The 15,652-nt window shown below is 45.0% G+C and overlaps 1 protein-coding gene across 1 annotated transcript; it reads right to left on the bottom strand.

Annotated features, from left to right (window-relative positions):
• Positions 1-1,416: 1,416 nt before the first annotated feature.
• CFAP45 (cilia and flagella associated protein 45) lies at positions 1,417-14,778 on the bottom strand. Its single transcript, XM_015823466.1, has 12 exons — positions 14,723-14,778; positions 13,240-13,371; positions 12,283-12,419; positions 10,599-10,743; positions 8,015-8,185; positions 6,707-6,885; positions 6,003-6,132; positions 5,104-5,250; positions 4,714-4,827; positions 3,870-4,063; positions 1,790-2,014; positions 1,417-1,567 (listed from the first exon to the last, which is right to left on the bottom strand). The coding sequence occupies exons 1-12, from the start codon at positions 14,723-14,725 to the stop codon at positions 1,498-1,500; spliced, it is 1,647 nt and encodes a 548-aa protein (XP_015678952.1). The 5' UTR covers positions 14,726-14,778; the 3' UTR covers positions 1,417-1,497.
• Positions 14,779-15,652: the final 874 nt, after the last annotated feature.

The raw sequence follows: 15,652 nt of genomic DNA, 5'->3' as shown, positions 1-15,652 counted from the left end.
CCCGATATAGTGAATGGAAAATCAAAAAGAGCCAGACTCTGTTTTTATATGGTTGAGACGATGTCCCCATTTTGCAGAGAGTTCTTCTTTATAAAAGAAAAAAGAAGCTACAAAGGTGGTGGAGAAAATGGATGGGAAATTGCCGGTTCTCTAGACGTTGTTGATCTCTGGATCCCAGCAAGGCTAAACCACAGCGTAAATGTTGAAGGATGACGGCTTTGAGGTCCATCTTGCTTGTTCACCATTGTTTTAACAGCTCTTCAGGGTTCCCAGTCCTGTCTGATCGAAGCTGGTACCAGGTTGCCTAGTTAGTGAGTCTGATGTGATGAAATTTGTGTGTTTGTGTGTAAGGAGAAGATCTGGGGGGGAGGGGAAACCTGTAGGAAGTAGAGAACTATGGGAAAAGAAAGACATGTTGAAAATCTTATCAGTTTATTTTGGGGTTTGATTGTGTGGCCAATTTGGTCTAGTGGTTAAGGCGCCAGCTAGAAACTGGGAGGGGGTGAGTTCTAGTGCTGCCTTAGCCAGGAGAGCCAGATTGGTGGCTTTGGGCCAGTTCCTCTCCTTCAGCCTGACCCACCTCACCAGGTTGTTATTGCGGGGAAAATAGAGGATTTGATATGTTCGTCACCTTGATTAATTTGTCAAAATAATAAAAGGTGGGATATAAAAACATTCAAAATGTAATAAAACAAAAACATAAAATACTAAAACAATAATCAAATAAAATATAATAAAATAAAAATATAAAATACTAAAACACTAACATACTAAAATAAAATAATCAAATCAAATAATCAAATCAAATCAAATAAATAAAATAATCAAATCAAATAATCAAATAATCAAATCAAATAATCAAATCATAAATAAAATAATCAAATAAAACACTAAAATAATCAAATAAAATAATCAAATAATCAAATCAAATCAAATAATCAAATCAAATCAAATAAATAAAATAATCATATCAAATAATCAAATAAAATACTAAAATAATCAAATAAAATAAATAATATAAAATAATAAAAAAATACTAAAAATAATAAAACAGAACAATAAAATAAAATAAATAATAAAACAAATGAAATGAAATGAAATAAAAAATAAAATAAAATAAAATAATAAAATAAAATAAATAAAATAATAAAATAAAATAAAATAAAATAAAATAATAAAATAAAATAAAATAATAAAATAAAATAAAATAATAAAATAAAATAAAATAAAATAAAATAAAATAAAATAAAATAAAATAATAAATAAAATAATAAAATAAAATAAAATAAAATAAAATAATAAAATAATAAAATAAAATAAAATAAAATAAATATAACACCTGGCATTTCCATGCACCTTAAACTTTTGGAGAGAAAGAAAGAAAGAACGAATTCCACACCAGTCTATCCAGAAATAGATCTATTCAAATAAGGATAAGAAAATAAAAATCTAGGCTACATGTTGAGAGTTAACTAGTTAAAAAAGCATCCCGGCTGCTCAGTGGACGGACTGAACGAAAGCTTTGCGTTCCACCTGCACACAATATTTCTCAGGAAGTCCGGCAGCCCTGCGGAGAGAGAAAGAACAAGGGGAAAAAATAATCAACGGCTGAAACAAGGGCCTAGTCCTCATGGAGGGACAACGCACAGGGAGTCCTCGGCTTACGGCTGGCCGCTTAGCGACCGTTCAGATGTAGGATGGACCCATTAACGGTCCACGTCCGTTCCATTCCAGAGAGGCGCCATCCTAACTAGCGGCCGCCAAATGTCTCCGGGAGTCGATCCCTTACCGCAGCTCGTCCAGCTTCCTCCGCTTGATCTCGTTCAGGCGATCGCTGCGCCGGCGGGCTTCCTCCTTCAGCCGCTTGCCCTCTTCAAAGATGGCGATGCGCTCCTGGACCTGCTTCTGCTGGTGTTCTCGCACCTGGCGCCGGAGTTCGTCGGCGTGGGTCATCTGGAGGGCCACCCGGCGCTCGTGCTCCTTCCGCTCCTTCTCGATCTGCTCGCGCTGGATTCTGGGGGGGCGAGAGAGAGAGAGAGAGAGAGAAAGAGAGAGAGAGTGAGAGAAAGAGAGAGAGAGAGAGAGAGAGGTTGCAGTGGGGGTCCGTCCGGGAGCAAGCGAGGATGTACAGCTGGTCCCTGACCCTCCGTCCCAGTTTCAGGTAGTCCCCCATTCAACATTCAACAATTCATATTTTCTTCCGAGCAAAATCCCAGCAGCTTTGGCTTCCTTTACTACGGGGAGTCCTTGCCTTACGACTCTTCATTTAGTGACCGAACTTACAACGGCACTGGAAAAAGTGACTGATGACCGTTTTTCACACTTAGATGACCGTCGCAGCACCCTCGTGGTCACATGTTCAAAATTCAGACGCTTGCCAACGGGTTCACATTATGACGGTCGCAGCGTCTCCCGGGGTCACGTGATCCCCTTTTGCAACCTTCTGATGAGCAATGGGGAAGCCCTTAACAACCAGGTTGTTCACTTATCAACTGCAGTGACTCACTTAACAACAGTGGCGGGAAAGGTCGTAAAATGGGGCAAGACTCGCTTAACAAATGAATCCCTTAACATGCTGACTCCGTAAGCCCCTTAGAGAGGGCCGTGAGTCTAAGCGCTATTGCTATTAACAACAGAAACGTCGGGCTCCGTTGTCGTCGTAAGTCGAGGACTGCCTGTATATCTTTAGCAGATGGGTATCCCACCCACCACGTCTTCTAAACCAGCTTAAGGAGCAGCAGAATAACAGAATAACAGAGTTGGAAGGGACCTTAGAGGTCATATAGTCCAACCCCCTGCTCGAGTAGGAGACCCTAGAGACCATTCCGGACAAATAGTATATGGTTCAGTAGTCCTCACAGCTTCTCTTTGCCCCCGCCCCCCAAGAAGTATCAATTCCTGCCTATTTTTCAGAGGGGCAGCCCTTCTCTGCCCCCTCATTGGTTGAACTCAATGCCCTGGGAGTATCCACGGGCTTCCTTTTACAACGTGTCGTCATATGAGGGGAAAACCTTTCTTATTCAACCCATCGATCACTTTGTCATCCTATGATTGTTCCATCTGAATTCCCCCCCCCCAATCCAAAACGGATGTGTGATAACTAATTCATAGTTTTGAGTGATGCCAATGGGTGGAACCAAATATTTGCGTAGGGTAATTTTGTTCCCGTGGCAGTGCCCCCGGTGGCGGGAATGGGGAAGTGCAGCTCTGGGATTGAGTCCAAATTAGAGCATATAAATAAATCTTCATCTTTTGGGCCCTAAAAAAATCTGTTCAGTTCGGCTGGAGTTCCTCACCCTGAGCAGTTGGTTTAGTTTAGGGCAGAGAAAGATTGTTGCAAAATTCTCGTTTGCCAAATGATAATCCATCCTCTGAAACTACCTGCCTAGACTGGTGTTTCTCAACCTTTGGAAATTTTAAGTTGTGGGGACTTCAACTCCCAGAATTCCCCAGCCAGCAGGTGAGTTGAAGTCCACATTTCTTAAAATGTGTCTACTTCATGTTTCTCGACCTTAGCCACTTTTAAGATGTGTGGACTTCAACTCCCAGAATTCCCTAGCTAGCATGGCTGGCTGGGGAATTCTGGGAGTTGAAGTCCACCCATCTTAAAATGTGCCTAGTATAATGTTTCTTGAGTTAGCAACTTTTAAGATATGTGGACTTCAACTCCCAGAATTCCCCAGCCAGTCTTGCTGGCTGGGGAATTCTGGGAATTGAAGTCCTACTTAAAGTTCTGGGAGTTGAAGTCCTTCTTAAAGTTACTGAGATTGAGAAACTCTGAAGCTGGACCGATCATTGCCCCCTCCTCGGGGTTTCTCCCCATCAGGACCCATGATAGAAATTGCAGGAAGGTGACCCGGTGCCCCCACCTGACGATCCTTTCGAATTCAGCCCGGTCCCGCTGCACTTGGATGGCCAAATTGTGCTCCTTCTGCGCCACTTGTTCCAGACGGCTCTGCTTCAACATGGCTCCCGTCTGCAACTTCTTCTGCGTGGCGTCCTTCTCCTTCCGGCGCCACTCGCGCTCGGTTGCCTCCTGGTTGCGCTTGGCCCTCAGGGCATGCTGGGGGGGGGAGGGGACAAAGAACGAGTCAGCCAGGGGGTTAGAAGGGGTACGTGTGTAAATTGTCAAGTTTCGAAGCATGGCTTTGCTAGGAAAAGAGTTGGGAATGCAGTCTTCAAAGATTAAGAAGCCAGACAGTGAGACTCAAGGACGTTACACCACATGTCTGGCTAGACCCAGAGACACTTTCTCATAACGACATTTTTCTACTTGATTGGACAATGTGATCTAATCAGGAAGGAGGATGGAGAATTCAGTCTTGCTAGTGCTGTTTTTTGCTTTCAGACACGCCGAAATGATGTACTCAATAAAATTTTGCATTAAGAGATTGGATCATCTTGCTTGCTTGGGTTCGTCAGTCAGAACCTTGACAAAAAATAGGAGCTTGGTATAGAGTTTCCTGCCTGAGCAGGGGGTTGGACTAGATGACCTCCAAGGTCCCTTCCTCCTCCTCCTCCTCCTCCTCCTCCTCCTCCTCCTCCTTATTATTATTATTATTATTATTATTATTATTATTATTATATGGATTATGTCACGTGCATTCACTGTCTTACAGATATTTTGGGGTCCATGGAGCGGGACTGACTGCTTTTTGGGTACACAAGGGTGAGCAATTGAGGTTGAAGACCCCCCCCATACCCAGACCGCACCTGTTCTGCTTGGTGATCCTGGGCTTTTTCTTGCAACGCCCGCAGACGGGCCGTCTCCATTTCCTTCTCCCGGCGGATCTTCTCCTGCTCGACCTCAAACTCGGCCTCCCGTGCCTGCATCATGAAGAAGATACGGAATAACCGGGTGGGAAGGGACCTCGGAGGTCTTCTAGCCCAACCCTCTGCTCAGGCAGGAGGAAAATCCATGGGATTTTTCACCTCAGCACCTTCGGGGACCGACCTCACCCTTTGTGGGAAGGGAATTCCACTCTCCCGGGGCCACTCCAGAAAAGGCCCCGTCGAGTTTCCCCAACAACGGGACCTCTTTTGGGGAGATGGTTCATCAGGAGAAGCCCTCGGCTTCTGGGAGGGCCGCGACCCACAGCCTACCATTTTCTGCCGCTGGTACTCCAGCACCCGCATGTCGGCCATCTTCTCCTGGTTCAGCTTCTCCTCTTTGCGTCTCTGGTTTTCGTCGTTGATGGTCCGGATCTCAGCCTGGATCCTCAATCGCTCCAACCTACGGCGTTCCATTTCCTAGATGAGAGAGAGAGGGAGAGGAAGGGGGAGAGAGGGAAGGAGGAAGGGAGAAAGGGAGGGAGAGAGGGAGAGAGGGAGGGAGGGAGAGAGAGAGAGAGGGAGGAAGGGAGGGAGGGAGAGAGGGAGAGAGGGAGGGAGAGGGAGAGGGAGGGAGGGAAAGAGGGAGGGAGAGAGGAGGAAGGGAGAGAGGGGGGAGGGAGAGAGAGGGAGGGAGGGAGAGGGAGGGAGGGAGAGAGAGAATGAGAAAGAGAGAGAGACCTCATGACCTCACCTGTCCTAAAGTCTGTTTATCACCTGGTGGTGTTGTTTCCCTTAAAAGCATGCAACGACATGTTTACAACTTTTCTTTCCACCTACCCTGAAAAATCAACAACAACCCACAATCTGAAGTTCCATCTCAGCCTACTTTCATAAGAGTTAAGTCTTGCTGGGGGCCACCGTATATTTAGTCATTTAAGTTACTTATTCGTATCCCGCCTTTATTATACTTACAAGTATCTCGAGGCGGCAAATATATCCAAGACTGCTTCCTTCTCCTATTTTCCCCACAACAACAACAACCTTGTGAGGTGGGTTGGGCTGAGAAAAAGGGACTGGTCCAATGTCACCCAATGGGCTTTCAGGCCTAAGGCGGGACTAAAACTCACCGACTCCTGGTGATTGGCCCAAGGTCACCCAGCCGGCTTTCATGGCGGGACTAGAACTCATGAGCCACAGCATCCCCCTCCCCGTCTGCTTCTTGGCCTCACCCTCTCGTCTTCAAACTGCAGCCGTTCCAGGTAGTCCAGCATATCCTGGGCCTCTTGGTCACGTTGCTCAGCCTTCATCGCTCGCGCTTCCTCGTTTTTCTCAATCTGCTTGACGAGGTGGCGCCTCCCCCTGCAAAAGATGAGGGGGAAGGGGTGTCAGGGAAGCCGCTTGCCAACTCCCAGAATCCCCCAGTTACTGTGCTTTAAGATGTTTGGACTTCAACTCCCAGAATTCCTCAGCCAGCGTGCTTTAAGATGGACAGATGTCAACTCCCAGAATTCCCCAGCCAGCATGCTTTAAGATGCACAGATGTCAACTCCCAGGATTCCCCAGCCAGCATGCCTTAAGATGGACAGATGTCAACTCCCAGGATTCCCCCAGCCATCATGCTTGACAGTTGTCTGCACCACGCAGGCTAACTCAGGAATGCTGGGAGTTGAAGTCCACCCGTCTCAAAGTTGCCAAGTTTGACACCTACTCTTCTAGACCCCTCTAGTTGAGGGACTGCGGTCACCTTGACTTTCTCGTCCCCGTGAGACCCTGAGGGGCTTCATCTCAACCCTCTTGAGATGTCGCCCGGTGGCCCGACATCTCCCCCGTCCTTGTGTTACAACGGGGGGCTGTTTCTGAAATTTTGTGATCTATTGGCAGGTTTCTCCCGGGCCTGGCTCAAAGAAGACCCCCCAAAGCCTCTCCCTTTTACCTGTAGAGTTCCTCTTTCCTCTTCCGCGCCAGCTCATCCTGAATCTGGTTGGCCTTCTGCCTTTCTACCTCCATCAGCCGGGCTAATCTCATCTCTTCTTCCGTCAGCTCCTTGTCAATCTGCTTCTTCTCCAGGATCTGGGCGTCCCGAATGGCATGGCACTTGGCTTCTAGGATGGTCTGCCAAGGCACAGGAAGACTCGACTTACAACAGTTCGTTTAGTGGCCGTTCAAAGTTACAACGGCACTGAAAAAAAGTCACTTTCCCAGTTACGACCGTCGCGGACTCCCCCAGGGTCACGTGGTTGAAATCCAGATGCTTGGCAACTGGCTCGTATTTACGACGGTCGCAGCCTCCCGGGGTCACGTGATCTCCTGTTGCGGCCTTCTGACAAGGGGAAGCTGGATTCATTTAACAACCGTGTTACTAACAGCTGCAGTGGTTCACTTAACAACCGGTGCAAGAAAGGTTATAAAATGGGGCGAAGCTCGCTTAGCAAGGGTCTTGCTTAGCGACAGAAATTTTGAGCTCAATTGTGGCCGTGTGTCGAGGGTCGCCTGTATGTCCTAAGGGAAACTGGGTCTTACGCGCGTGTTTTGTCTGCACCTGATGTGGGAGAAAGCTCTTTTAGGACTCGTGGACTTCAACTCCCAGAATTCCCGAGCCAGGCATGCTGAGGGGAAAGGGAGAAGTTTCCAGGCTGAGCCATGCTGGCTCAGGAATTCTGGGAGTTGAAGTCCACGAGTCATGAGGGGGCCAATGTTTCCCTCATGCTGGCTCAGGAATTCTGGGAGTTGAAGTCCACGAGTCATAAAAGGGCCGAGGTTGCCTACCCCTGCTTTGGACCTTCACCTCTACGGATGTCCTGCTCACCTATGGTGAACAAGGACGTTGCTGCAGTCAGTCCCCAATTTACGGCCACAATGGCACCAGAAACACCGAGGCTCAGCTGGGTGGTTGTTAAGGGAGACACGTCTGATTTTATTGTTTGGCCACAGTGGTTAAGCCAATCACTGCAGTTGATCACTGAGTTGTGCTTTTCTTGATCTGGCTTGTGGGAAGCAAAGGCTGGGAAGGCCATAAGCAGGGGTCACGTGACGCCAAGAGGCTGCCCCTGTCATAAATACATGCCAAGGTGGCCAAACTTGTAATCGTGTGACTTTGGGGATGCTGTAATGGTTGTGAGTCCGAGGACTGATCATAAGTCACTTTTTCCCACCAGTGGTGGTAAGCCGAGGACTATCTGTAAATCTAAGGGTGGTGCCAAAAGTTTCCATTCTTCCCTCCTTCAGCCGGATGGATGCCCACCTCGCCGAGCGTTTTGATCTCGTCTTCCTGCTCCATCCGGAGGTGGTTCGCCCGTTCCAAGAGGTACTGTGCTCGCTCCTTGGCCTCCTCCTCCAGGTCATTTAGCTTCTCGTTTTTCTTCCGCAGAATCTCCTTCAGCTTCATGGATTTCTTGCGTTCGTTCACGGCGACCTGGGGTGGGAAGACGAGGAAGGCATTGGGCGCGCACCCTGGACTCCGGTGAACAGCCGAGACTCACACCGGGCAACGCCTCCAACTTCCTTTCGGGTGGATGGACGTGCCCAATTCCAAGGAAATGCTTCTAGCCGAGATCACAATCAATAACAAAGCCAGACTGAGGGGAAGAGGAAGCATTAAAGGATGCACTTAAATCAATTAAAAAGAAAAAGAAAAAAAAAGAGCCAGGATAGCTAATGTTTCTTCATCCACTGGCACCTACCTTATCTTGGATGACAAAACTCACCCAAAAGAGGGTCTTTGAGATGGATGGATGGATGGATGGACAGGTAGAGAGAGATGGATAAATATAGATTAAAAGATAGACGATGAGATAGATAGATAGAAACAGAGAGAAAAATAGAGATAGATTAATATATTATGAGATGATAGATAGATCAACAGATAAGAGAAAAATGGATAAATAGAGATAGATTAATAGATAAATAGATGATGCTAGACAGATAAGAGAGAAATGGATAAATACAGATTGATTAAAAGATAGACGATGAGATAGATAGAAGCAGAGAGAGAAATAGATAGAGATAGATTAATATGAGATGATAGATCAATAGACAGATAAGAGAGAAATGCATAAATAGAGATAAATTAATAGATAAATAGATGATGCTGGACAGATAGAGATAGATGGATAAATATATCTTGATTAAAAGATAGACAATGAGATAGATAGATAGAAACAGACAGAGAGAGAAATAGATAGAGATAGATTAATATATTATGAGATGATAGATTGATAGATAAAATGCATAAATAGAGATGGATTAATATATTATGAGATGATAGATCGATAGATAAAATGCATAAATAGAGATAGATTAATAGATAAATAGATGATGCTGGACAGATAGAGATAGATGGATAAATATAGATTAAGAGAGAGATAAATAGATATATGATGGGATAGACAGACCGAAAGATAGATATAAAGAGATGGATACATTAAGAGATACATTAATAAATAGATGATAGATAGACAGACTACACAGAGAGAGAAATGGATAGAGATAAATAGATTATAATATATAGATAGATGATAGATAGATAGATAGATAGATAGATAGATAGATAGATAGATAGATAGATAGATAGATAGATAGATAGACAGAGAGAAGATGATAAAGAGAGATGATGATAAAGAGAGATGATGATGATAGAAAGATGATAGATAGATAGATAGAAGACAACACAATAGTATAAATTGGATTTAGATGGGGTGTATTTGAAGATGAGTCAGGAACTTCAGCCAATGCAAATTATTATTCATCTGCTAAATTAGGTTTATAGGTGGCTGGATAGCGTGAGTTAGTTTTAATCACTGCAGCATTTAAAAACATGATAATCACCACCCTTTTTTTTCCGTTGCTGCCATTGAAGTTGTTTCCACTTCACTGCAGTACGGAATAAACAAATACAAACGCTACAATGATTGATGATTGAGCACGGAGGAATGTGATGGAGAGCCTGCTCAGGAATAACCTGCCAATTGGCTTCCTGACAGCTCCGAGCAGGCTTATAAAAAGGGAAATGGGAGAGGCCAAAACAGGCTGTGTTCCTCGGGTTTTTTTTTTTTTAAATAAAGCTTCTTTCCCCCCCAAAAGTCCAGATTCTTTAGGAGGTGGGTTTGGTTTTGGAGTCACTAAGCAGCTCAGAGTGACCAGCTCCAGATGACAATCACTTAAATGTGAGCCAGCAGCCCCAAAAGCTAGCATAATCCTTGGTTGCATAAGCAGAGGCATAGTGTTAAAATCACCTGAAGCATTAGTACCGCTTTGTAAAGCCTCAGTAAGGCCGCGCCTGGAATACCGCAGCCAGTTTTGGTCCCCACGTTACAAAAAAGAAGTTGAGACTTTGGAAAAAGTGCAGAGAAGAGCAACTCGGATGATTAAAGGCCTGGAGACTAAAACATATGAAGAACGGTTGTGGGAATTGGGTCTGGCTAGTCTAGAGAAAAGAAGGGCTAGGGGGGGGCATGATGGCAGTATTTCAGTATTTGAGGGGCTGCCACAGAGAAGAGGGGAGTCAATCTATTTTCCAAAGCACCCGAAGGCAGGACAAGAAGCAACGGATGGAAACTAATCAAGGAGAGAAGCAACCTGGAACTAAGGAGGAATTTCCTAACAGTGAGGACAATTAACCAGTGGAACAACTTGCAAGGAAGGAAGGAAGGAAGGAAGGAAGGAAGGAAGGAAGGAAGGAAGGAAGGAAGGAAGGAAGGAAGGAAGGAAGGAAGGAAGGAAGGAAGGAAGGAAGGAAGGAAGGATAGTAGAATAACAGAATAACAAAGTTGGAAGGGACCTTGGAGGTCTTCTAGTCCAACCCTCTCAGGTGATTTTCACAGACTTACAATGGTGGCTTCTCGCTCTGCCCTGATGGCCGCTTGCTGGGCTTCACGCTCCTCCTTAGTCAGGATCCGAGAGGACTCTTTAATCCGCCGGAAATCCTCAGGGCTGATGATCAGGGACTCTCCTGAGGGGTCCACGGTGGGGACGCTGGGGGAGAGAAAGCCAGAATCAGCCAGCATTGCAGCCATCTGTCGGAACCATGACATCTTTCTATCTATCTGTCTGTCCGTCCATCCGTCCATCCGTCCGTCTGTCCATCTATTTTATTTATCTTTCTATATCATATATCTTCTATTATATCTATATATATATCATCTATTCTATCATCTATCTATCTATTTTATTTATCTTTCTATATCATCTATCATCTATTATATCTATATATATATCATCTATTCTATCATATCATATCATATCATATCTATCTATCTTTATCTTTCTATATCATCTATTATCTATTCTATCTTATCTTTATCTTTATATCATCTATTGTTTCTCATCTATCTATCTATCTATCTATCTATCTATCTATCTATCTCTGTCTCTATCATCTATCTATCTATCTATCTATCTATCTATCTATCTATCTATCTATCTATCTATCTCTTATCTTTATCTTTATCTTTATCTCATCTATTGTTTATCATCTATCATCTATTATATCTATCTATCCAGTGGTGGGATTCAGTCAGTTTGCACCACTTTGGCAGAACCGGTAGCTAATTTTTTGTTGCCCAGGCCCAGAACGGACTTCCAGAAGCGGCATCCACACATAGAACCGGTTGTTCACATATTTGAATCCCACCACTCTGTCTGTCTGTCTGTCTGTCTGTCTGTCTGTCTGTCTGTCTGTCTGTCTGTCTATCTATTTCTTAACTGCCTGTCTCCCTCATGGAAGGCAGGAACAATAAAAAAAGGCAGTATCAAATTCTAGCTTGACATAATGCTTATCTATCCGGGGTGGGCAATTCATTTTCCCAAGGAGACGCATGAGAAACTAGGACCGTTGTGGAGGGCCAAACCCATAGGCTGAAGTTAAGTCTGCCGCTGGTGTCCAGGTGTTGAGGGAGGAGGGAGCCCGGAGCCTCACCTGGCGGCCGGTCTTTTGCCGCAGGTGTGCAAAACCTCTTTCTCTGTCTTGCCTAAGGGTAAACATTTGGCTTTTTCCCCTGTGCCCTGAGGCCCACTTGTTTACATTTTATTTCCTAACTTCCAATTGCCCTCACGCGGGCCAGACAGGGACAGCCACAGGGCACATTGTGGCCCGGAGGCCGTAAAATATTATGGTCTGTTATATTTCCTTCTTTTTTTGTTACTGTAAGCTGCCGAGAATAGCCCCGTGATGAGACAGGGGGCAACTAGAATAGAAGCTGGAAGGGACCTTGGAGGTCTTCTAGTCCAGCCCCCTGCTCAAGCAGGAGAACCTACACCGTCTCAGACAGGCGACTGTCTAGTCTCTTCTTGAAAATCTCCAGCGACGGGGCGCCCACGATTTCTGGTGGCATGCTGTTCCACTGGTTGCTTGTCCTCACTGTCAGGAAGTTTCTCCTCAACTAAATTTAACAAATGACTAAATATCCGCAGAGAGGCCACGATGGCGGTCGGTACCCTCCCAAGGGCTTCCTCGGGGGAGCTGTGGAAAGAAGAGGGGTGGGAAGTGGGGGTGAAGGACCCCAGTGGACTTACACCAGGTCCCGAATGAGGTCTCGGGTAATAAGCCGGATCGTCTCGGGCTTGCGGCCCCATCCCAGAGCTTTCCCTCTCGCTGACGACAGATCATGAAGGAGCACGATGGGGCTGCCTGGACGGGAGAGCTGCGCATTCTGCAAGAGAGGGGAGAGATGCTCAAAACTCAACAATTCCTGGGGAGGGATTAAAAACGCGTGTTTAACTATCGTTAGCTATTTCATTTCCCTCTCTTTCTTTTTGTAACCTGTCCCTCAAAGGAGAGAGCGAGCCAGCGTAAAAAATGGATGGTCGAGTTTGGCCCATTTAAGAGAACAAGAGGGAGGCCCAAATTTGGGGACAAATAGTTGTTTGGTTTTCGCGGGAGGACCTCCACAAATGTGCCCCCCTCCCCATTTTGGAAGACTATAGGTAATCCCCGGCTTACGGCCACAACGGAGCCCCCAAATTTCTGTCGCTAAATGAGGCAGGTGAGTTTTGCCCCATTTTGCGACCTGGCTTGCCAAAGTGGTTAACAACTGCAGTTGTTAAGTTACTAACACGGTTGTGAAGCTTCCCCATTGACGCTGCTTGTCAGACGGTGGCAAAAGGGGATCACGGGACCCCGGGGCGCTGCGACCGTCATAAATACGAGCCAGTCGCCACGGCTTTGAATTTTAATCGCTTGACGGTGTGGGTGCTGTAGGTCGTAAGTGTGAAAAACGGTCGTAAGGGCCGTTGTAACTTCAGTCACTGAATGAACGGTTGTAAGTCGAGGATTTACCTGTAGCTGCCTTAAGGGTTTGCACAGTCAGGAAACTCTGAAAGACCCTAAGACGTGCAGATCAATAAATCTGTGATATTCAATATATCGCCTCCTCCCTCAAACGGATCCAATTCTAGGGGCAGAAGGAAGGGGCTCAGGAGGGGAGGGGGATGACAACAGACTTCAGATCCCCGCAATCTGCTCGCCCTCACCTTGGAAATCCCGAAGAGGCTCTCGTCGACTTCTGAACTCGCAGCCTTGGTCCGGTAACGGGTGCGAGAGTGAGACCGGGACCTGGCCGAGGAAGTGTTGGACGAGCTGCCCAGCGAACAGATACTGCTTGGCTGCAGGGAAGAAGGAAGTGTCAAACATCCAGCTTGAAGATCCCAACAAATCACCAGGTTCGTTCTGTTTCCGAAAAACGTGCCGTTTATTGAATATACAACACGATAATGTCGAAGCAAAACTAACTGTGAGGTTCCCGGACACCAGTTCGTAGAATTGAACAAGAATTTCCCCAGCCGAACTCTCAACCTCTCACGTAGTCCCTGTAAACAATTTCATTTTGTTAGGGGAACCGTCCGCTTCTCCTCCGCACCTGCTGCGGTGTCCTTGGAAAGGTTTCAGGCTGTTGTGGTTTTCAGCCTAATTGTAAACATTTCATTTCTCAATCTAAACATTTCTAATATAACACCTCTGCCCCAACTCTAATGGAAAGTCGAAAGAAAGAGGCAGGTAGCTGCCAAAGTTTCGTTCTTGACAGGAAGAATAAACGGTGAATGCAAAGACATGTGCTCGAAAGACGCGTGAATCTGATGCGCGGTGAGCTTTCCCTGATACTTCATCAAGTCTTCTTAAAAGCCAGAATGTCTAATAAACAAGCAGTCCTCAACTTATGACCACAAACAACTGAGATAAGAAATGAATGGGTTATTAGCAATAGGGTGCTTTAATTCTTCCATATCTCAGATAATTTCGACTTTAAATGTGTATTTGTTTATTTAAATGTTTATTTATTTAAATATTTATTTATTTATTAAATTTACTGGCTGCTTGCCCTTCCTACCGCAGGATAACTCTGGGTGATTTAATTTAATTTAATTTAATAATTTAATTAAACTTCAGTGTTTTAAATGCTTTGCAGATCTCCTGTGGCTTGGAAGCAGGTACCCCAGGGGTAACCAAGCCAACTAAAAATTGGGTAGTTGCATTCATACAAAAGATAACGATGAATGAAGTTGAAAACTTTGAGGCTAAGACAGTTTTTTTTAAAAAAGCATAAACTCGTTCCAAAATAATATAATAATAATAGTAGTAATAATAGTAATAATAGCAACAATAATAGTAGTAATAGTAATAGTAATAATTTGAGGCTAAGACAGTTTTTTTTTAAAAAGCATAAACTCGTTGCAAAATAATATAATAATAATAATAGTAATAATAGCAATAATAGTAGTAATAGTAATAGTAATAGTAATAATAACAACAAAACAACAAACAAACAAAAACAAAAAATAACAACAATAATAATAAAGCAATGCTTTGGTACTAAGGAAAGGGCAGGGGGTCTCTGAGCATGTGCAGAGGGCTTTGGGGCTTCTCCAAGAATGGCCCTCCTGGGTTAGGCACGGGTTTAACGGTAGCCCGGCGTTTTTCGGACGAAGAGGGGGAATTAAACCCCGGCGAGGGTCTCACCATCTCCGCCACTGTCGCCCCCGGCGCCTCCTCCGCCCGGCTCCGCTTGTTTACCGGTCGCCATGACAACGGCGCTCCCGACTGTACGTCTCGCCATGACGACGGGGAGGCGAGTCTCGCGGCGGAAGTGACGTACTTCTCTCCCTTCTCTTTCCCTCAGACGATGCTCGCCTCGGCCGCGGCCTCGCTCCGGCCCGAGCGGGACCGGAGGGAAAAGCGAGCGTTTCGGTGAGGGAAAGAGGGGGTGTGTGTCATTTTATTTGTTAAAAATCCCGCCGTTTCTCCGTCAGGGACGAAATTCGTCTTTAGCGGCACTTCCGTCTCCGAAACGGCATTTCGAGTCCGCATAGATCTACTAATGGAAGAGAAGCGCGTCGCCCGGTTAGGAGGCGGAGCTTCCGAGATGTTGTCGGCTTTTCAAAGCCACGTGGCTATTGTTTACATTCCAGGCGACTGATATGAGTGTCTACAGAGCGCCTCTATGCCTTGCATATGCATGTCTAAATGCTTGTATAATGCGTGTATGGTTAATTAATGTGTGAATATGAGCTAATGGGTATTAATCCCTTTTTTAGTACTTCTGCATAATGTGTATAGTTTTACATCAAATGTTAATTCAATGGATTTCAATTAAAATCTAGAATCTAGATTTTAATTGAAGCCCGTTGCATTAACATTTTATTCTAGATGATCCTTCGATATCCCGCTGCTTTACCCAAATGAACCCGGGTTTTTTTTAATATATATATTGTTTTCATTCCCTTTCTTTTTATCTTTTTCTCACTTTCTACCTTTTACTATTTTACATAATTTTGGTGTGTTGAAAAGTTCTAGGTTTTTATACATATATGTATTGCCCCAACTCTACTCCTAATTATGGGATTATAGGTTCATAAAAGGAGTTATGTTTGTGAGTGTGTAATATTGTTA

The sequence above is a fragment of the Protobothrops mucrosquamatus genome, unplaced genomic scaffold, assembly GCF_001527695.2.
Source record: "Protobothrops mucrosquamatus isolate PMUCROS unplaced genomic scaffold, P.Mucros_1.0 scaffold1879, whole genome shotgun sequence".
Lineage (NCBI taxonomy): Eukaryota > Metazoa > Chordata > Lepidosauria > Squamata > Viperidae > Protobothrops > Protobothrops mucrosquamatus.
This window is presented reverse-complemented; position numbering and strand designations above follow the sequence as displayed.

Bases quoted from the DNA above. Each gene is read 5' to 3' on its own strand.
- CFAP45 (XM_015823466.1), bottom strand. The intron at 6,133-6,706 runs GTAAAAGGGAGA...CATCTTTTGCAG, and splicing joins AGGAAAGAGGAACTCTACAG to GGGGAGGCGCCACCTCGTCA. The intron at 1,568-1,789 runs GTAAGGGATCGA...CTCTCTCCGCAG, and splicing joins AGGAAGCTGGACGAGCTGCG to GGCTGCCGGACTTCCTGAGA.